At 45.3% G+C, this 22,020-nt stretch overlaps 1 protein-coding gene across 4 annotated transcripts in view; it reads right to left on the bottom strand.

The window, feature by feature from the left end:
* The window catches only part of YKT6 (YKT6 vesicular SNARE protein), a 126,284-nt gene that overhangs the window by 42,683 nt on the left and 61,581 nt on the right, over positions 1-22,020 (bottom strand). For all 4 annotated transcript variants that reach the window (XM_078666755.1, XM_078666756.1, XM_078666758.1 and 1 more), the window contains one exon: positions 9,860-9,925. In XM_078666755.1, the coding sequence (XP_078522881.1) occupies positions 9,860-9,925 (66 nt within the window). The remainder of the gene's footprint in view (positions 1-9,859; positions 9,926-22,020) is intronic.

Below are 22,020 nucleotides of genomic sequence, written 5' to 3'. Positions count from 1 at the left end.
GATCAGGCTGGTTGGGGAAGCCTCTTGTGCTGGACCACAGACAACTTGAGGAGGGTCACAAACCATACATGCTTAGCCCACATGGGGTCAACCAGGATCAGGATGAGGGAGGTTTGCTGTAACCTCCGAAACACATACAGAAGTAGTGGAAAAGATGGAAATGTATAGGAAAATATCCCTGACCAGTTGATCCATAGTGCGTTGCATATGGACTGTGGGACTGTGGGTGAAAGCGAAACTTGGGCACTTGGCTTCTTTCAGCGGTTGCGAACAGATCTATGTCAGGGAACCCCAACGCTGGAAGTACGGGAGTAGGACTTGCGGCTGGACTTCCCGCTCGTGGACTAGTTACCACATCCTCCTGAGCAGGTCTGCAAAATCGTTGTCAACTACCGGAAGGTACTCTGCCAACAGATGTACTCTGTGGTGAGTAGACCAACGCCAAATGCTCTGCGCTAACAGAGAGCTGGGGAGAGTGGGTGCCTTCTTGTTTGCGAAAGTAGTACATGGCAGTCATGTTGTCTGTTCTAACCAGGACTTCATTGTTATGCACCTGGTAGAAGAAAGCCTTGAGAGCTAGCTGGACTGCTCACAATTCTAGGTAATTGATGTGGACGTCATGTTGAAGGGGTTTCCACATGTCTTGAACAGTCTTGTCCTGTAGGTGTGCCACGCAGCGCCTGAGGGAGGTGTCCGTGTTAATGTTCACTTGGGGAAGCAGTTCAAGAAAGGCTATTGCTGTTTCCCCACTGCAGACAGTGATTGGTACTGGTCTAAATCAACACTATCTTCCCATAGATGCTCTGCTCGTGACCACTGTGCCGCAAGTCACTCTTGAAGTGAATGCATATGTAAGCAAGCATGGGGAATGATGGAGATGCGGGAAGCCATCATGCAGAGAAATCACATCACTGTTCTGACCTTTGGGGGAGGATTTGGCTGTAAAAGAGGAGGCAGAAGCTGGAAGGCTTTAACTCGTGCAGGGCTGGGATATGCTTTCCTGGTGACAGAATTGAGAACGGTCCCTGGGAAGGGCTGTATTTGAAGAGGTGGGAGGTGGGACTTGAGCACTTTGATAGTGAAACCTAGGTTGTGTTAAAGATCTAAGGTACCTGGGTGTGGGCCAAACGCTGCGGTCTGCTTGCGCTCTTCATCAGCCAGGTATAAAGATACGGTAAGATGTGGATGCTGCTCCTCCTAGAGGGAGGCATTTTGTGAAGACTCTGGGGGCAGTAATTATCCCGAAGGGAAGATCTTTGAACTGTTAGTGCCATCCACTTATCATGTGTCCTTCAAATCAAGGGCAGTCATAAAGTCACCTTGTTGCACTAGAGGAATGACCTCCTGGAAAATGACCATGTGGAAGTGCTCCCACAGGATGTACTTTTTGAGGGGCTTGAGGAACCTGTCTTTCTTGGGGATAAAAAAGTAAAAAAGTATAGGGAGCATACCGCTTTGCCATGCTGGTGTGGCAACACACTAAATGATACAAAAAAAGTGATGGATGGAATGCTTGCATTAATATCGGCCACTGGAAAATTATTCAGAGCCACATCCCAATCCATCGTTATTTTGCACACCATGACACCTCACTTTTTGGACCCAGCTATATGCAAACCAGTCTTGACTAGTTATGGGCTCATCAGCCAGGTACAGCTTGGTTTGGTTGTATGACAGAGGCTTGCATGGCTAAACCACGTGTGCCCCTACAACGCTGCCCGAATAACAAATGCATCTGAACAACGCATTCCTTTATCACGCATGCCTTTACCACACAAATTCAGTGTAAAGGCATGACTGATAAAGGGATATATGTGGTAAAGATCACACCCCAGCCCCTCCTCCCTGGGCCCTAAACACAATCCCGCCCCACCTGAGCCCTAAAACAAAACCAACCACACCGACCTAAGCCCTAAAAACAACCCTAAGCACCCAAACCTAAGCCCTAAAAACAACCCTGACCCCTCCGAGCCACAACAACTACCCCCCCAAATGGAACCCTAAAAACAACCCTGGACCCCGCCGAGCGCCCTAGAAACAACCCCAGGCCCTAAAAACTATCCCCAACCCTTAAAAAATACCCCCCAAAACCCAGCCCCACTTAACAGACCTCTTTCAATTCTTCCTTTTCCTGTGCCTGCCATTCCGAACATCTAGACTGCACACTGTCTTAACCACACATATGCGTGGTTAAGGCATATGCATGGTTAAGGCAAGCATGGCTCTGCTTGTGGGAAACGGCACGCATGGCTCAACCCGTTTCCTGCTTAGTTCCTTTGAAACAGTGTGCACGAGACCCACATGCCCTGTTCCACTGAGGGCAACACCCTAAAGTATACAAAAAAACGTGATGGATGGAATGCTTAAACTAATCTCATCCACTAGTAATTCCTAATTCATCGTTATTCTGCACACCACTTTACCCCAGTTTGGACAGAGCTATATGTAAATCAGTCCTGACCCTGCTCCAATCAGAACAGTCCAGCCCGAACTGCATTCTTCCATCTTATTGTTGTTTTTGTATCAGTCTCCCTAATTGAGCCGGGTATGCCCAGACGTAGGTCTCGGGGCTCACTGCGCCACTGGGATCAAGCTGTTCCTGTTAAGGAAGGACCAAGCCTGGTAGTTCAGGTTGAACTGGCCTCATGAGGAGCAGGGTCAAGACTGATTTGCTTATGGCTGGGTTCAAATCGAGGTAGATGAAAAATTATGGATTGGGATGCGGCCTTGGGCGATTGCCAGAGGCTGAGATTAATGGCACAGGCTCTATGGCACCTAACAGTAGAAGCATGTGTGAGAAAATGTCCAGCACAAAGAAAATGTGCAACCATATTCAGAAAGTAATAATGAATCAGTTATGAACAATACTTAACTTTCCTTTATTATGTAATTTAAAAAACTGGGAAGATATTCACGTGTATTGTGCACCAAGTCATGGCCCATCGTGTGCTCAAGAGGCCAAACCACCAAAGTCAAAGTGAGTGAGAAAACAATTTGTTTAATTCATAAAAATAACATAAGGGTGAGGGTAGAGGGACAGTGGTTATAGGAGTGAATACTGTGAATGAAAAAGCATATTCACTGTCGTCCCGAGTAGAAAAGGAAAAATTCAGACAAACCACCATAAGGAGACTGAAAAGCAAAATCCGAATGGAGTGTCGCTTTAGGGATCTAAAGATGAGAAATGTAAATGAAAAGCAAATTTTCCCAACAAACGCGTAGCATGATACTCTCTGATCCAGTCTGCTGCTGATCAGGGCATGGGTGACTGTCTTCCTGTGTTCAAGAATAATCCAGTTGAAGGTCTTTCGCAGGAGCCGGAGGGTGTGGAAACAGGAGGAGGAGACGGCATTGATTTGGCAGTCCATTTTGTGTTCGGAGTCCAGGAGGATTACAAGGTTGCGTGTGTGGTCGGTGGGGTTTCCAAGGGCGGGGGGGGGGCCACCAGGTGGCGCTCCAGGCGTCGGGGTGTAGACCCATGATAAGTACTTCGGTTTTGTCCAAGTTGAATGGGAGTTACCTGTTTTTCATTCAGCTGGTGACAGCTTTCATTCCTTCTTCAAAGTTGTTTGGAGATGTTGGGATTGTTGGATAGTGAGAGGATGAGTTGGGTGTCGTCTGCGTAGGAAACAATGTTGAGTTCATGGGATCGGACGAGGAGTGTGAGCGGATCAATGTAGACGCTGAACAGGGTGGGGATGATGGAGGATCGTTGGGGAACTCCGCAGTTGGTACTATCGGGTCCCAGAGGAAAGTTGGGAGTCTGACCCGTTGTGTTCTGCTGGATAGGAATGAACGGATTCAGTCGAGGGCTGTCGAGTGTAGGCTGCGTCGTGTAGGGAGTGGTGGGTGTAGGTTCTGTGTGTAGTTTGTCGTCAAAGTGGTCATAGATGGTCTTTGTGGTGGAAGAAGGCACTGAGTCTGTTGCAGAGGTCCTGGGAGGGGGGAGAAATTGGTGGTCTCACTGTTAGGTTTAGCCGAACTCTCTGATGATGTCAAAGAGCTCCTTACTGTTGTGTGCATGGGCAGAGATTCTGTCCTGGAGGGCTTTCATCCTTGTGTACCTGATGAGCTTGTGGTGGGCGGCAGTGGCTTCTTTGAAGATGGTGAGGTCTGCTGTGGTTTTGGAGTTTAAGATGAAATAGAACAGGAAGGACATGTCAATACTGCCACGGGCACGATTAACTATAAAAGCCCATGTGTTAATATCGCGCTACAGAGAACATAAATGAATTCCAACTGTATGGTTGCAGCATTTATTAATGTCATGAAAGCAAATTTGTGTTTAAAGCCACATAAGCCGCAGCTTATGAGCAGGTGGACCAGGAAGGATATGTCAATATTGCCGAAGGCACGCGCCCTCGTGGTATTTTAGTGTGTTTAGCCAAAAGAGAATGTTAGATTGCAATTAGTACAGGCAATACGATATCACAAAGAATCCTATATGAAGTTTCAAGCACCTCATGATTGGACATATAAATACTTGCACGTGGTGCAAGGAACAGAGCCTAAAAAATGTTTAAATGATGATAAGTATAGAATACACATTAACCCCTGAAGTCAGGATCCACGTCCGGGATGAGCTGCAATTTCAGAAACGCAAAAAAGTCCTCGTTTCTAATGTGCTTTAAATAATGAAGTCATAAACAGCGGACTCGGCATTGAAGTTACTCAGCACATATGCATACGATGGCGATGTTGGATGAGCTAAAAGTTGTATGCCAACATGAACAAAATTAAAAGCAAGGACACAATAACAAAAACTGCTGTTTGCAAATAAAGTTATTTATAAAATTAGTAAACTGTTGTGTCTTGCTCAAAAAATATATTAGATCTCTCAAGTAGTGAAGGTTTAAAAAGTGCTATCATTCTTTATACCCATAAAAGAAGGCTAAAAAACAAACAGGACTAATTGTGATGTGGATTCATTGATTTGTATCCCATTAGCCTCTTTTCAGACTCTTTGTCCTTCAATGAATTTACGAAAAAGAGTTTTTTCTTTTTTCTTGATACTAACATTTTGTTTATGATTTAAGTATTCTGAACAAATGGTGCAATGTCTAAATAATGTGCAATGTATTGTTTGATAATTCGAATTGGATAAGTGTTTTGTCATTTATCGTTTATATATTTGTCTAAATGTTTTATATGTTTCGTGTTTCTCATACATGTAATGATGAATCTTTTTGGATTTGAAATTGAAAAGTAAAGGGTGAAACTAAATAAACCTACATAATCAGAAATAGTCTTGATTTATGTACTTGAAATATCAAGCAACAAAAAAAGTGTGAGGGGAGCAAATTGTATTCTAGTGCATCATTCTTTATACGGAACTAATGGTAAATAGTCTGGTTTTAGCAAATAAACATAGGTATCTAGAAACAATACGTTTTAGCTAATAATGAGATCTTAGAAATAAAAAACAGACTAGCCATTCAAGTTTCTCACTATATATCGGTAGTAGCTGTAGTGTAAAAGTGCTAGACTGTTAATGTCAAAATGTTCATAATTGAGACATGATGGCAAAAGTGGCAGTCTCCTAATGATGTGCTTTTATAAACAGGTACCTCCTACAGACAAACGCCGATGTCATATGTAAAAAGAATACCCATAGTAGGTGACACTGGAGGGTAACTGTTAACAGTAGGAACAGGTATATCCACAATCACCTGCTTGAGAGGCTTACCAGACAAGTACCACAGCGATAAGATCTAAAGATACGATTTAGAAAAAGGTAAGGTGTAAAATTCCGACATCGGTATTGTGTAGATGGATTTAGGCCCTGGTAGGTGATCGTTCATAATTAGAAATATGTGCACCCATGTTTGCCTGAATAAGGGGCATATCAGACCAGTATCCGAACGATAGGATGTAAAGGATACAGTTCAGAAAAAAGGAAGATGCAAAGCTGTCTTGGTAATGCCGGATAGAGAGTGACAGAAAAATGGTCCAAGCAATAGTGGGTACATGCAAGTTAAGGAAGGTACAATGTCATAGGAGGCAAAATAACATGCAATGAATATAATTTATAATCACTATACCTTGTGTAAACATATGGAAGGACAAGGCCCTAAATAGCAAAGCTTGCTATCACTATAAAGATACAATCGTGCAGACAGGTAGAGCTTAATGAGCAGACAAAGTTATGCAAATCCCTATCGACATTAAGACCGCGGTCAATGGCACGTAGTCCAATTAGCCGCTTCTTTTTGACGTAGCAGAGCTACTCTGTTGCCACCACATTGGTGGATCTTCACCAGTTCTAGAGCATAACACATGATCTTGATGTCATCCATATCTGCATGGATTGAGTTGTAATGAATTGCTAGAAGGTATCTGCTGTCCCTTTTCCAAATGGCACGTATGTGCTCCTGTATTCTTTCCCTAAAGAATCTAATAGTGCTACACACATATATAAGGGCACAGTAGTAGATAATAACAAAAATGAAAAAAATTTGTTTCACAGTTGATAAAATCATGAATAGAGAAGCATGCACTATTATTAAATTGAAATGTGCTGGTTTTGTCCAAGGTAAATGGACAGATATTACACTTGCCACATTTGAAAAACCCCCTCTGTTTAGGGGGTAGCGGCCATTCTGGGATCGGGTGGTAGAAAGCTGTGGCATATACTGTTGTAATAGTAGTGCCTTCTTTAAAAACAATTTCAGGCTTGGTGGGAATTGTGCTTTCCAAATTTGAGTCAAGACATGCCAGTGTTTACACTTGATGTTATAGATCTCATTGCTATTTCTATTATATGGAGAGAGGAGTACCACAGGATGTTTACTTTTGTACTTATCACATGAGGTTAGCAAAGATGATCGTTTTGTAAAACTTTTTTTGAAGTTGTGGATGCAATCCATCATATACCATAGCATCTATCGCGAAATCTTGTCTCCATTTGTTTAAGTTAAGAGTAAAATGTATTGTCCTTGCTAAAGTTCTGCAGAAGGCAGACCATTTCTCCAAATAGAATGGCCTGGATCTGGTGTCTAGGATGCACACTGGTTGAAGCGTGTGTACTTCAGTTTCTAGGAAGTGCTGACGTTCTGTGGAGAGGGAATGTTTGCGCTGGGTGAGAGGGAGTTTGGTGGTGGAGCAGTGAATTCCGGGAAGTAACCTAGCTCTACAATGGAAAGGACCCATTCATCAGAGTTGCCAGTGTTCAAGAAACCCCTGCAATTGTCCCCCAAAAGTTGTTACGTGGTCATGGGGGAAGGAAGAGAGTGTCACTGTTTGGCAGGCGTGGCACTGTTTGCCACATCCTTACTGCACCTGCCTTTGGAGTTATTCCCTTTGGAGTATCCTTGAGGGGGTTGCTGATGCTTCTGATAGGAGGTGGAATTTACTGGAGAGGTGGCTTTGGCCCGCTGCCATGAAACGAAAGGACTCGCATGGTGATGGGGACTGGTGAGCCCCCATTGCCTTGTCCATGTCCGTGTCTTTCTTCATTTTCTCAAGCATCTGATAAACCTGTGGCTCAAAGAGTTGTTCCCTGTCAAAGTGTAGGTTGCAGAGATGCTGCTGGGCCATGGGCAAAATGCCAGAGACATGGAGCCAGGCATGATGGCGAATGACGAAACTGGAGTTATTACCTCTGTCTGCGGTATCAGCAGTGCCTATGAGTTGGTATTAGTGATAGTAGGGCGTTCTTTCGACGAACTCTTGAACTTATGGAGTATACTAGTCATGTAGGTGATGGATCAGGTTGCCCATCTCATGTCACTGGGCTCATATGTGGCGAGTATTCCCCCTGACAAATTAGTGGGAAGTAGATTGACTGGCCACCTGTTTACCCACTGCGTTGATCTTTTTAGTCTCCTTATCTGGCGGAAGCGCATCTCATACCATGGGCATTAGTTCTCTTACATGCAGTATGCACTAACAACAAGTCTGGTGGGAGTTGAAACCAAATGTAAGATGAGTCAGATGTGAAGAGCTTGTACTTTTTACCCACCCTCTTAATAACCACTCAGGCCTTTACAGGATCCTCAAAAATGTCCTGAGCGGTCTTTAATAAGTCCTTGAGCACTGGGTGATACTGAAGTGAACACTGAGTTTGAGAGTTTCAATGAGGATGTAATCCCCTTCAGGGATTGCGTGAAGATCTACCTTCTGAAAGGTGGCCCCTCCTGTGAATGACCTCATGTTAAAAGGTGGAGAACCCTCTGGCGAAGGTGGCGGATGTGGCCTATGTGGAGGAGGATGGGGAGAAGAAGGTGGAGGTACAGGAGGCAAGACAGTAGAGGACAAAATCTCCTATCTTGATGTTTTCGCAGCTTTGGAGGTGGTGATGGGACCTACAGAGCTAGATGCTCCTCAAAAGTAAGCGTCCTTCTCAGAGGAAGAGTTTCCTGCACCTTTGGTGGCAGTTTAGCAGAAATTTTGCCTGTTTGTGAGTGATTAAAGTGTTTTTGCCCGAGAGTCCAACTCCTCCTAAAGGTGTTGCAGAATGGATTGGTCATGTTTCTCAGAGTCCGCAAAGGAATGAGCTGTTGATGGCCGACTGGGCGCCAAAGTAGATTCCAGCTTCAAGGAAGGTTTCGATGTTGAATGTTGTGTCAGCAACGAAGTCCCCTTAGGTGCTGGCGTCGAGGGAGTCGTCAGTGCCAAAGAAGGCCAGGTTTTGTGTGGCTGCTCAGCCAAAGGGCCAGCCTCTGCTTCCCATTCAAAATCGTCGCCAAAGATGTCCGGGGTATCAACATCTCACTGCTGAGCTATGGTACGTCAAGCAAGTCAACAATCATGCCAGTCCTGGAAGATCTTTTTGGACCGGAAATAGAGGCTGGTGGGGCAGGAGGTCTCGTTGTTCTCCGGCGACAAGCATAGGTTGCAGACCTGGTGATTATCTGCCCACAGGTACTTCAAGTGACACTGCGGACTGTGCTGAAAATGATTTCTTTCCATCACAGTCTGTGGATTCTTGAGAAGGAAGGCCGATGAGGCACTGGACGGAGAACCAACAGAACCACGCTGGAGGCAATACCAATTGCAAAAAAAAATACATTGTCTCTTGCGAACGGGAGTGGAAGAACTGAATCCCAGACAGCAAGCAGCACGCAATGTCAACTCAGAGCTTTAGTGATGCACGTCTGAACCAGACGGCAGAAGAAAACAATCTAACAATTGAGCTGATGCCCCCTGCAGATTATCAGTCATAGGAGGAATAACTACACCTCGTGACTTCAAAGACTTAGTTGACTAAAAACAAGTTGCATACTTCCAAGCCTAACACTAGATGGAAGTAGTACGCAGAGTAGGTGTATAATACAGCTACAAATGACACAAACAAATGCTTTCCTGCATTTTATTTCTTTTTAGTTATTGCTCCAACTTATAAAGGGACCTCATCATGAACAATAAAAAACAAGTCTGTGTCATTTTGTAGGTGCACACATGTGATAAGCGTGCCTATAAACTAATGTAGTTGGCCGCATCAAAGGCTTTTAAAAATTATTAAACTATTCTGCACAGCGTGAATAAAAACTGTTGGTAAAACAAAAAAGTCCCAAAGGTGAGATCTACTGACTTTGCCAATCCTTTTTTATTTTATTTTTTTAATAAAAAAGCTATTCCGGCTTGAACTACGAAATGGCTAAATAAGACAATTATTTAAATATTTGATGTTTATGCGGCAAAATTCCCAACATGAGAACATGCCCATGATAAGATTTTTCCACAGCTCAATGTGTCCTTCCAGATTAATTCCACTAATAAAAACACACTTTATATATAATTTAAAAAAATGGAGAATTCAATACAGAAGTCTCCCAATGGAAATAATTCCAAAGTTTAAACCTTGCAGCCATGTTTATCCTGGATCCCTTGTCCTGGTATTATGGTTTTGTGGACTTACCAGAATAATTTTGGTTTCATCCAGCTCGGCTTGCACTTTACTCATAGCATCTGCTTCTCGTGGATTCTGGGAGGAACAAGAAAGAATATATTTAAAGACAGCCCTTTGCAGCAAGACATCAACAAATAATGGAGTATCTCTCAGTAATGCAGAGTGAAAGGGGCAGGTGGGAGCATTAGGAAGGAATGCAACAAACCCACTTGAGTAAGGACAACAGTATTAGCAAGGTTTGGAAAACTATGCTGCCCAACTGTACATTTCTTTTCTGGCTTGTTTCATGTTTTACCCAATATCACACACCAAATGAAGCTCATGGATGCTATCTGCGATATAATACATGAGATATTCTGGCTCAGAAACCATCGAGAGATGTTCAGCTTTTGAAGATAATTTTTTGGGAAAAGGAATTCTCTCCTCTTATTCAACTTCTGTAGCACAATAACTGTGGGGCAATATCACCCTGAGGCCAAGCAGTGGTGAACTAGTAACAAAATGTTAGTAGAATATATTTACAGTCTTTGGCATCTGAGACTGGACCAATGCTTATGATGCCCTCCTTGTTAACAATCTATATACTAACTTGTGTTGAAATCAGTCTGCAAACCAAGACTGTAGAAGGCACCAACTACATTAATCGCAATCAATTATTTGGACTCCTTTTTTCTTTATATAAATCCTTCAGATGCAAAAGGAGTGAAAATAGAATGCTCTAACACAGTAAAACATATTAGAACATTAGTTGGTGTACTAAATTCTTTGAATATCTTTAAAGAGGAAATCAGCTCATGGTCTTCAAAGACCTGATCAAAATGGAATAAGGACTTTGACTAAGGCATTACGTTTTGAGATTGATATGCAATATTTCTCAATAGTAAACAGGTTAATGTGATTGGTAGGATGAACCAATGAAAATGTAATAAAACAATATTTGATGTCTAAATTAGATCATACGGTAGAAAATGTAATTTTTTTAAATTTCAAAATGTGTGCAATGCAGTAGAAATGAAATGGTGAATAGTAGACATTTAAATGCAGAGCTACAGTAAAGCTCATCATATACAAGTGGGGGTCGTGATGGCTAAGATCGCGACCGGGTGAACTCTCTGCACCCAGTCTGCTGCAACACACCAACCCCTCCCCCTTGACATGACCCGCTCTCCTCACACACCATCAGAGCAAGCTGCGGGGTAACGGGCTGTTATTCTGTGGCCCTCTGGTGACCAGCCAGAGCAGGCCAGCGAGGAGCAGAATATCGCAGACAGTGAGGCCGTGGACCCATGCAAGACCAGAGCGTGCCACAGCCGGCAACGCATCTCCCCTCATTTCGGGAGTGCGCTGGACTTCTGTTTGTGTTATGATGGCCGACCCCTTTCCTCTGCCCTGCACTGCCAGCGCACTGGAGGCCGCGGCATCTCGGGTGTTGCCGTATCGCCCAACTGAATTGGCCTCACTCCCTGGCCTGGGCGGAGTGGCTGGGGAAGGCACCTGCCAGTATTTCGACATTTTGGCCAGCGATGCTCCCGGTGGCGGCGCTCGGCTGCACAGTCACTGGAAAAGAGGCTCTGTGGCCCGCCTCACCCACACCTCTCTCCGGACCAACACTGAACATAATTGAGGTCTTCTGAGAGTCCTGAAGACTGTTGGGGTATATGGGCTATATGGGAGGAGGCCCTAAACCATCTCCAAAGGGAACAGTGATACATGCTGTGCAGGGCCTTGGAGATTGCGCCCCTCTCTCCTCCAGCACCAGTGTACCAGCAGACCTGCAATTGTGGCCTTCTAGGCCCACCAAGTTGAACAAGGGCCCGGATTCCTACTGTGCTCCCCTATTAAGTCTGGGCTGTGTTGAGCCACACTGCCTTGCGGGGGAGGCTTTTACTCGCCGCCTCTAATGGTATCAGTTATTTGAGCTGGTGTCCAGCTCCCCCTCCCCCGCCATACTAAGTACCTTCCGGTGGAAGCCCTACAGGATATGGTGTGCCACGCCACTCTCGCCAAACCTATCACCTCGTACTTTGGGGAGAACAAGAGTACTGCCTCAGATACCTGGATAGATTAGGATGCGTTTAAGTTGGTCCTCAGTGTTCAACCGATAAAAACGGTCTATGGCACCAAGTTGGTGCTGCGAAAGAAGTTCAGAGCCTGGAAACAGAAAATACATTAATTAACGTTACATGTGGACCGCGTTGCCACTGACTCGTTGGCGCAAGCAAAGCTTGCGCATACGGCCGCTTTGTAGAAGTTGGGCTCCCTACACTACACTGGATACTCTGCCAGGAAGCACACGGAGGGAGATAAATTGGGCAGGCTTTTCGACTGGCTCATCTGCTCCAACTCGCCCAGGGCTCCTATCGCTGTTATCCAGGACGGGCAACATTGTCAATACCCAGGACGAAATTAACTGACATTCCTGGATGCGCTGTGTCTCCTCAAACTGAAGGCGTCCCATCGCGCAGACTCGGAAGTCCCAATAACAGAGGACAAGAGATTCCGCGCGCTTAAACAAATACCTTGGGACAGAATTCCGGTACGAAAGGTTGGCCCGTGGAGTTGTTCTCCACCATCGCATCTCGTATTACTCCACGCCTCCTTCAAGCCTTGAACTCTGCCTACTCAGCGGGCATACTCTTCCCCCCCCCTTACAGGAAGTGGTGTTAGTGGGCCTTCCCAAAACAGACAGAGATCCACTGCTGTTGGGTTCATATAGCCCGGTCTCACTTTTACAGATTATATGATCGTTGGGAAGGTACTGGCCAATAGGCTGATGCCCATAGCAGAGCATGTCATAGAACCTGGCTAAAATGGTTTTACACCTCACTGGAACACCTTTTCGAAGTTGCGCCACCTTTTCATGCGGATGGATTGAGCGATGACATCGGGCATTGCCTCTCTAGGTATAGAAAAGGCATTTGATACTCTGGGTGGGATTACCTCATGGTGGTCCTCAATAGGCTTGGAGAGCGCCTGAGGTTTCTGAAATGGATTACCCTACTATATAATTTACCACTTGCAAAGGTGAAGACAGGTGATATGATCTCTGAAATGCTCCATATAGAGCGTGGCACATGAAAGGGTTGTCCCCTGTCCCGATCATCTTTGCTTTGGCCATGGAACCACCTGCGTGTGTCCTCGGCGCAAGGGAACCAACTGGGGCATTTGGGTCAAAGACAGATGGGATCAAATCTTGTTCCCCCAACAGCGATCATGAACAAACAAAGGCAGAGGCTCCTATGTGCCCCCTCTCCCCTGGGATTCAGAGTGTACCATGCAGACAAAGACCTGGTGGACAGTAATACAGGAAGGGTGCTGACCGGGGTGTTCGGTTCCCTATCATTCTAGTTGGCCTTAACACTCTCTCCAATGGGACACATAGCCATCTCTAAAATGTTGGTACTTCCAGAACTTCTGTATTCTTCTCTGCCATACCTGTCCTGCTGCCTAAGAGGTTCTTTGCAGAGCTTCACTCCCTGCTGATCACCCTGATCTGAAGTAAGGGAAGGAGACAGATAATGATATCTAAATTATATGCCACAGTGACTGAGGGTGGCTTGGGAGTACCGAACTACACATATTACTACGCCGCAGTCCAACTGCAGTGGCTGATGCACTGGATGGCTGAATGTGTCTGAATTAGGACACTGGTTCCGCGGAACGACAATGCCTGTGATATTGCAGTGGTTGCTGTGCTCTGACAAAGTGATCTCAAAGGGGGAGGGTGGGTAAAAGTCTTCATGCAAGTGGCTAGGGCCTGCCGGAGAACCTATACAATTAAACACCGTACACTTACCTCATTTGCACTGGCTTACCCTTCCAGGCAATGCCGTGGTGCTACACACTGACTTAGGCAAGAAGTGATCCAGTGGACGGAAGCAGGCCTAACAAAATGGAGAGACTTCTTCAATGATCAGGTTTTATGCACCTTTGAAGGCCTAGTTGAGTACTATGGTTTTCCACCGGGCTCTTTCCTTATCTACACTACTCTCACACATCACCTGCATCAGGTTTGACACAGGACACACGACGAGCTAGAAATCACAGTTCCTACAATCACTAATCACACACGGCGGAGCTCGTTGAGCCGTTACGTGCATGTATTGCTCATTGCACGCAGATAGGGGTACGTCGCTCTCATCCTTACGGGCATACTGGGACACTACACTAACTATCACACCCACACACAGATAGGCAATGGACGTAGTGCACAGGTGTGACTAATATTATCTATCAACGCCAGACTTAAATATAACCAGTTAAAATTTTTCCATCACACCCATCTCACCCACAAGCGTATAGCACATATGTACTGTTGGAAATGGCCCTTTTTGCAGGGATATCCCCAAACGTTTTGCTTCTTCCTCCCTTATTTTTCCTGACCCGTGGTTGTTGGCAATAGGACTCTGGGCACTTCTCCACTGCTGATCAGTGCTAAAGTGCATATGCTCTCTGTGTAAATTGGTTTTGTGATTGGTTATCCATGATTGGCATATTTGTATCACCAAGAAGTCCCTAGTAAAGTGCACTGAGTGTGTCAGGGCTGGTGATACAAATGCTACTAGTGGGTCTGCAGCACTGATTGTGCCACCCACATGAGTAGCCCTAAAACGGTGTCTCAGGCCTGCCACCGCAGTGCCTGTATGCAGTCTGTGAACTGCCATGTCCTCCTAGTCAGTGTCCCCACTAACCAGGCCTAACCCTTCCCTTTCCATGCACATTGGTCACCCCTATGGAAGGCCCAAGGTACCCCCTTGGGCAGGGTACCGTGTATATGAAACGTATAGCATGTACTAGTGCAGGTGACATGCTCTGGTAGTGAATTACAGCCATTTTCGTTTTTTCAATATTGTAAGGCTATCTTGCCCATATGCTATCATGGGGAATGCTGGCTACAGTGGTTACAGGCATATCTTCCCATAGGAGCAAGATAGGACATAAAAGTCTGGTATCCCTAAGCTCAGAATTTAATAATACATCTTTTAGGAAAGGTGTTTTTTAAATCCAGTGTTTGAGAACAGCACTTTTAGAAAGTGGATGTTCTCTTGTCTGACCTTTCTGTGTGCCTTGGCCTGTTTGTGAATTGACTGTCTTGTTTGTGAGAGGCAGGGGCTGGGTGTCTCCCAGAGGCTGAGTGGGCCATCCCTGGGCTGAATAGCTCCCTCTGAATCTAGAGTAGTGGGAGGGGGTAGCACCTGGGCCTGAATAGGGCTGTGCCTGCCTTCCACCATGCTGGCTCCACCTCCTGCTGGGCGGCTGACGACCCTGCCCCTCTCTCTGAAAGGAAAGGCCAGGAAAACAAAGTGCTCAAGGAACACCCAGAACTGGTTCAGACCGGGCTCAGAACCCTCCTGCACAAAGGGAACAAAGACTTTTAGGGGTATAAGTATAGGAACCCAGACTACAGAAAATTAGATCATCCTGGAATCAAGAAGGAACCTCTGCCAAGGAAAAAGCTGGAAGACTGAAAAGGAAGGACTGTCCTGCTGTGTGTTTGTGGGCTGACCTGCAGTTGCTCTGCTGCCAAGGAGAAGGGAAGGACTTTGCTTTGTGCTATGTCCCCTTGCTTGAAGAGATCTCCAAGGGCCTGAGTTGAGCTGGCTCCCTGTTAAGAAGTCCCAGGAACAAAAGGACTTCACCCCCAGCATCCCTGAACTCTACTGAGAGAGTTCTGTCCTTCCTAGAGTGCTTGGGCCAGTTGTGTTGCCTCTGGAAGTTGTACCTGTGTTTGGGAAGCTGGAAAAGAAGATACTAAAGACTTTCTGCAAAGTTTAACGCATCGCTCGATTGCGGAGCGCATCCCCGTCAGTGAGAGGAAATACCCGCCGCCGCGAAGATTGAGATCGTCGCAGCGCCTTTTGCCGCTGCAAGAACAGACGCATCCTTCGCTTGCGGAACGCATCGCTCCGTTGAGGGAAAAGTACATCGCTGGGTGAGATCGCCGCACCGCTTGCTTGCGGACCGCATCGCGTCGCTGGGAGTATCGTCGCAGAGCCATCCCATCGAGGGGCCGCGAGAGGAGAAGATCAATGCTGCGCATCGCCGCCGCACCTGAGATCATCGCCATCCCGAAGATAGTCACATCGTGCCTTTGTGAGACGCTTCCTACGGGACCTACACACCAGAATCCATGCAAGGTATCGCCTCCCTCCCCATACAGACCGGATTCGTTGCAACACCCCTGCTGCTTCCAGCGGGGCTGTTGCATCGCCTCCCCAGGGTCTCTGGAGTGATGCATCGCTTGTTTTTCAACGCTGCAGCTTCCATTTGGAACTTTTGTCGCATCTAAAGGTACTTTTGGCTAAACGTGACGCAACTGTGGGTTATTTTGCCGCAAACCCTATAACTCTTTTAAAATCATATTCTTGAACTGTGCATGTTGGTTTTTTGTCGTTTTGGTCTTGTGTAGTTTAGATTAAATAACTTTATTTTTCTAAACTGGTGTGGAGTCCATTTGTGGTGTTTTCACTGTGTTACTGTGAGTGTTGGTACAAATACTTTACAGATTGCCTTTGATAAGCCGGTCTGCTCGTGCCAAGCTACCAAAGGGGTGAGCAGGGGTTATCTAAAGAGTGTATCCCCCTTACTGTGACTAGAAGCAAGGGTCCCTCTTTGGACATTGGTACCTACCTCTGCCAACTAGAGACCCCAGATCTAAAATATACCAATTGTTTCACTTCTGAGGCAGAATTCATACATATGGTTTGTATATTGTACCTCCATTAGCTCTTAATGGGATGAGGTATTCAGCCATACCTCAGAGGACCTTGGATCCCCCCCTATCAAAGGATACACAGCACACTCTACTAGGCCTCACCACACGCACCACTGAACACAAACGTCCTAATAAATCAATTGGTTTGGCCCTGATTCTCGCTAAATGATGGATAGCCATGAGCTGCAAGTGAGCCCTTGCCGCTGCCGCCCCCCCTCCCCCACACACACAGTTATGGCTCTCTGACCTGCGCTCTGGGATAGGCTGAGCGAAACGTGCTGCACAGGGTTGGTGCAGGTCAGACTGGCCCATCCATGCCTAAAGACTGGGAAAAGTACTGAACCACGGTGGAGGTAGAGTCGAAAGAGAGGCCACCCTGAATCCTCAGGTGTCTACATCTATCAGTAGCGGGTGCTATTGCCTGGGGAACGTCCCTGCCCCCAGTTATGTCACTATCACACCGGGATGGATTTGGCCTGCTCCTGCTTCAGGCTCTTGCTATGGTGATTTTCTGCATACCCTCTCCTTTACTGATCTCCCTTCATCTCTCACCTCTTACCCCTGGTGCAGGGGTGCTGCTCCGGCATGACAACTGGGTATCCGCCCCCACTCCCTCCAGACGTGTCCTTGCGGCTGCATACCTTTGTTTGTATAACTTTGTTGCTCTTAACTTCTTTTGCATAATAGTCGGCTTGATATTGAAAGACCATGGAAACAGATAGCGATCCTTACATATGTTGAAGGGAGTGGGGGTTGCCCAATTCCGTTTGTGATGTTATGCGACAAAAGTTGTTCCTCCATGTTATGATGTATGCGGATACCCGTTTCTTGGCATCCTTGGCATTGTTGTGCTCTTTGTGCATAATCTCAATATTACTGATGCACATTAAGAATTATTCAGAAAATAAAAATCATTTAAAAAGGTAAATAAAATGCAGCACACATTTGTTTTGCAGTCTTTAAAGTCTGCTAACAGGGAATAAAGAAGACCTTTTTTAAGCACTAATATATACACACATATACTGGTGGAGCAGCAATTAAAAGTTTGCATAATCATGTCTCTTAATATATTGTAATGTCTTAACTTTCTAAAAGTATTTTTAGAAGACTAGGCTTTAAATATTTGTGTCATACTTCTATGAAACTGTGACAGCGTGTAAATAAAATAAATAAATGAAATAACTTGTAGTACTAATCCAACTATGGACTTAAGATAATGAATACTCTTCAGTGCAAGAATTAGCATTTAAACTATAAACCAGGTGTATATTTCTTAGCATTTAGTCCACAAACATGACATAAGGAAACAAATACCTACAAGCCTCTTCGTTGTCCCCGAAGACAACGAAGAGGCGTGTAGGTATTCCGAACACGGATTTCTACGAAACTATTAGGTTTCCACTTGAACAAGCCTTCCTCTGCCCCCTGGAGCATTTGAGATCCCTGAATTGAGTTTCTCTTTTTCCTCACCTATTTAGGTTTTTGAGGCAGCCTGCTGCACAATTTTGCAGTAAGCTAGAAGGAACTTAGGACTGGGTACACGTTAGTGTGTGTACACCACCCATTTTCCTATTTTGGTCCTGACGAAAACCTGGGATTACCATTGACAGGTTGAAACATGTAGACCCGCTGTTTTTATATAACACACATAGATACTATTGTTCATTATAACCTACCAGTATCTACACCTTGTTTTTATTATTGTCCAGTAGCTTTTGAATAAAGTTTTTTTACAAGTCATACCAGGACAATTTTTAAACACCATTTTCTTGCACTTCACACAAAAAACCAGCTCCACTGTAGTTAGGTGTCGCAGCACACCCGGATGGCACTCGGCCATCTGGGTGGACCCCGATGATGAAGCATGTCACCAACCAGGTTGGTGAGTGAGGGGTTTCTTAACAAAAAGATAATGCCCTTTTGCTACCACTTTTGACATCCCATTAAGAACCTTTGGTTCCTTCTGGGGATACTCCTCTTTTGTTTATACTATATTTCAGTCCGGGGACCAGGAGTACCCTCAATTCACTACGGTGAAGAATCCCTTACTCTCTCCTTTGTTGATACGAACTTTAGAAAGACACCACTTTGTTGTCAAACCTCAGGAAGCCTTTCCTGTCTATCTTAAGCAGTAGACATCAGGGACAAAATGCTACCCCTGCTAGGAAGAATGAAGCTTTCCCAGGAACAGAGAACAAAGAGAACTGCTGCTAGGAGGAGACATGACCTCCTCCAGCAGGATGACTACCGGGCGGTGACCATAGATGGCTGAGCTTTAAAGAGGCTCCCGCCTCAGTGAAGCAAATAGTGATCACACCTTCGCCTGCCTGCACCATTGAGCAAAATAATTTCAAAAAGGGGGTGGTGATGGACAGAGTATCTGAGTTAATCAGAACACTCCTACCCAGTCAACAGAACAGGGCTTGATCCATCACCGTTTTTTAGCTCACTGCACCATCCCAGTTCAGAACCTGGCTATATGCAAATTAGTCTGTCCCTGGCCCAGTGCATCATGGGAACAGGGCAGACCAAACTACCAAGCCAATTCTTCACTGGAAAGGAAACAAGCTTCCGGGGACCGGTTTCTGGCATTACAGCCGTCTTCAGCCCGGCTTGCTTGAATCCTGATGGTGCAGTGAGCAAGGGACTCATGTCTGAGCATACCCTTCCACACTCATAGTGGCCAAAATAATTTCAAAAAGGGGGTGGTGATGGACAGAGTATCTGAGTTAATCAGAACACTCCTACCCAGTCAACAGATCAGGGCTTGATCCATCACCGTTTTTTAGCTCACTGCACCATCCCAGTTCAGAACCTGGCTATATGCAAATTAGTCTGTCCCTGGCCCAGTGCATCATGGGAACAGGGCAGACCAAACTACCAAGCCAATTCTTCACTGGAAAGGAAACAAGCTTCCGGGGACCGGTTTCTGCACCATCAGGATTCAAGCAAGCCGGGCCGACGACGGCTGAAATGCCAGAAACCGGTCCCCGGAAGCTTGTTTCCTTCCCAGTATAAGAATTGGCTTGGTAGTTTGGTTTGTCCTGTTCCCATCATGCACTGGGACAGGAACAGACTAATTTGCATGTAGCCAGGTTCTGAGCTGGGATGGTGCAGTGAGCTAAAAAACGGTGATGGATCAAGCCCTGATCTTTGGACTGGGTAAGAGTGGTCTGCTTAATTCAGACACTCTGTTCATCACCACCCCCTTTTCTGAATCATGCACCATTGAGCAAGCAGACAGGCTGGCTTCTCCTCCAGAGGGGGAAAATCAATTTGCAGAATTGGCATTCCTGGAGGATGTTCTGGGAATGTTCCAGGGGTGTGCCCAGGGCTTCTCACAGAGTAAGACAACTTGCGCCATTTAGGATTCGGGTACAAAGGTGTATAGTGTGTAGGAAATTCAGTGGGTCTCAAGAGGTTGTATGGAGGCTAAGTAGATGACACTAATGCTCCCTTTTGTGGTAGTGTGGGTGAGCAGTTAGGCTTACCAGATGAATGTTTTAAATGCATTTGCTGTACACACAATGGGAATAAATGAAACACACACAATGTATAAATCAGAGATCAATTTGGAAAAATAGTACTGTGGTATATTTACTTAATAGGACCACAAAGCCTTCATAGAAGCAAGTACGTTTTTAAATGAAAATACTTTTCAGTTACAAAAGTGGACACCCCCACCATATCTAGTTTTGGACACTCTGGTTATTACCCAATGATCAGCCTTCCTCCCCAACTCTTGGGGAGAGACTGGCCCCAGGTCTACTAGGTATTGATGCAACTTTTCCTGCACACAATTACTTAACATATGTTCTTATCAAATTATGAAGGCCATCATATTCATGTACATTGTTACCATCTAACCAACCTCCTAGTGATTTCACGGAGTAGCCTACAAAATCTACCCAACCTTTGGGTTTTTCGAGCCTCCCTGAATCTGAACCTATTATACTCCTCAGTACAAAATCCAAAGCCCTCAATCAGGGTACCCTTCAAGAGATCATAGGGTGTAGCATCTTTCTCATTGAGTGTCCAGAGTCTATCCCTGCACTTCCCTGAAAACATTTCCCACAGGATAGCACTCCACAGCTTCCTGTGGACCTGTCTGCCAGCACAGGCTTTCTCAAACGCAATAAACCATTTAGTGATATCATCACCCTCAAAGAATTCAGGGACAATCCCTTTCGGGATTTTAGAGTCAAAAGAATCTACTTACTCTCTTTTTATTATTTTGCTGCCACCAGAGTTGGGTCCTAAGCCCATCTCAGTTCTTTCTTTTTCTATGGCCAAGAGTTTAGATTCTAGGGATATCTGCTTCTTCAGTATCTACCTCATCTGGTACACTGCTGAGGTCACTCCCAGTAATGCTGCTATCTGAGGCTTAGTGATGGAGTCAGAGTCCTCTTACTCCACCTCTTGGGACTCACCATCCTCTTCCCCAGTGGGAGAAAGTCTTACTTGCCAGGGCCTTATCATTCTCTGTCAGCAACTGCTGCAAATGGTCCTTTGTGGGTTTAGGATCCATGGCAAGATCCCATGCCTTGCACAGTTGAGTTGTGAATGGGGGAACAGGTTGAGCTCCTGGGAGGTCCCTGCATGGCCAGTCATGTTTTTACAGTAGTTGAGGTCTTTTTAGAGACTTACAAAAAATGCTAAGACTGGTAAGGCCTACCTACTTTACTGACTTTTAATTTCTAAACAGTGGGGGACTTACTTAATTAACCAAGTCCATAACACTGGTTTAAATAAATTTGGAAAAAATAGAAAATACCAAAATCTTTAACTAAAGGCAATTTGTGAATTTATTCTTGTGGTCACTTCCTGTTCACAGTGGTCCAACAAATGCAAAGTCCTTGACCCCATCGCTGCTCCACCAATGTGAGTGGCTGGCTCACCATATACTATATCAAAACAAAAAGAGGGAGTATCCCAAGGACAACCAATGTCCTCGTGAATTGGAGAAATGGAGAGAGAGAGCACAGGGAAAAGTTTTTCCTTATTTAAGAAACCCCTCACTCAATTTTCTCACGTAGCACTGATACTTTTGGCCAATCTAGCCATTTTAAGTATTACACTTGGTTTTAATCTCGTCTTATTGCTCCATATTAAAAACTTAGGGAGTACAATAAAGACATTTTTAATCCACTCACTTACACCTTGTTCACACTGTTCAAAAAAACCAGCTCTGCTGTAGTTCAGGCGTTGAAGCACACCCGAGTGGCATTCAGCTACTCGGGTGGACCCCTATGATGAAGCATGTAATAAACTAGGTTGGTGAGTGAGGGGTTTCTTAAATAAGGAAAAACTTTTCCTGTGCTATCTCTCTCCATTTCACGAGGACGTTGCTTGTCCATGGGATACTCCCTCTTTTTGTTTTGATATATTGATCCTAGGGGACTGGGAGTCTGTTCCCAATTTCAATACCCTTACTCTCTTTTTGTTCAACGAAGTC

Source organism: Lissotriton helveticus, chromosome 11, assembly GCF_964261635.1.
Source record: "Lissotriton helveticus chromosome 11, aLisHel1.1, whole genome shotgun sequence".
NCBI lineage: Eukaryota > Metazoa > Chordata > Amphibia > Caudata > Salamandridae > Lissotriton > Lissotriton helveticus.
This window is presented reverse-complemented; position numbering and strand designations above follow the sequence as displayed.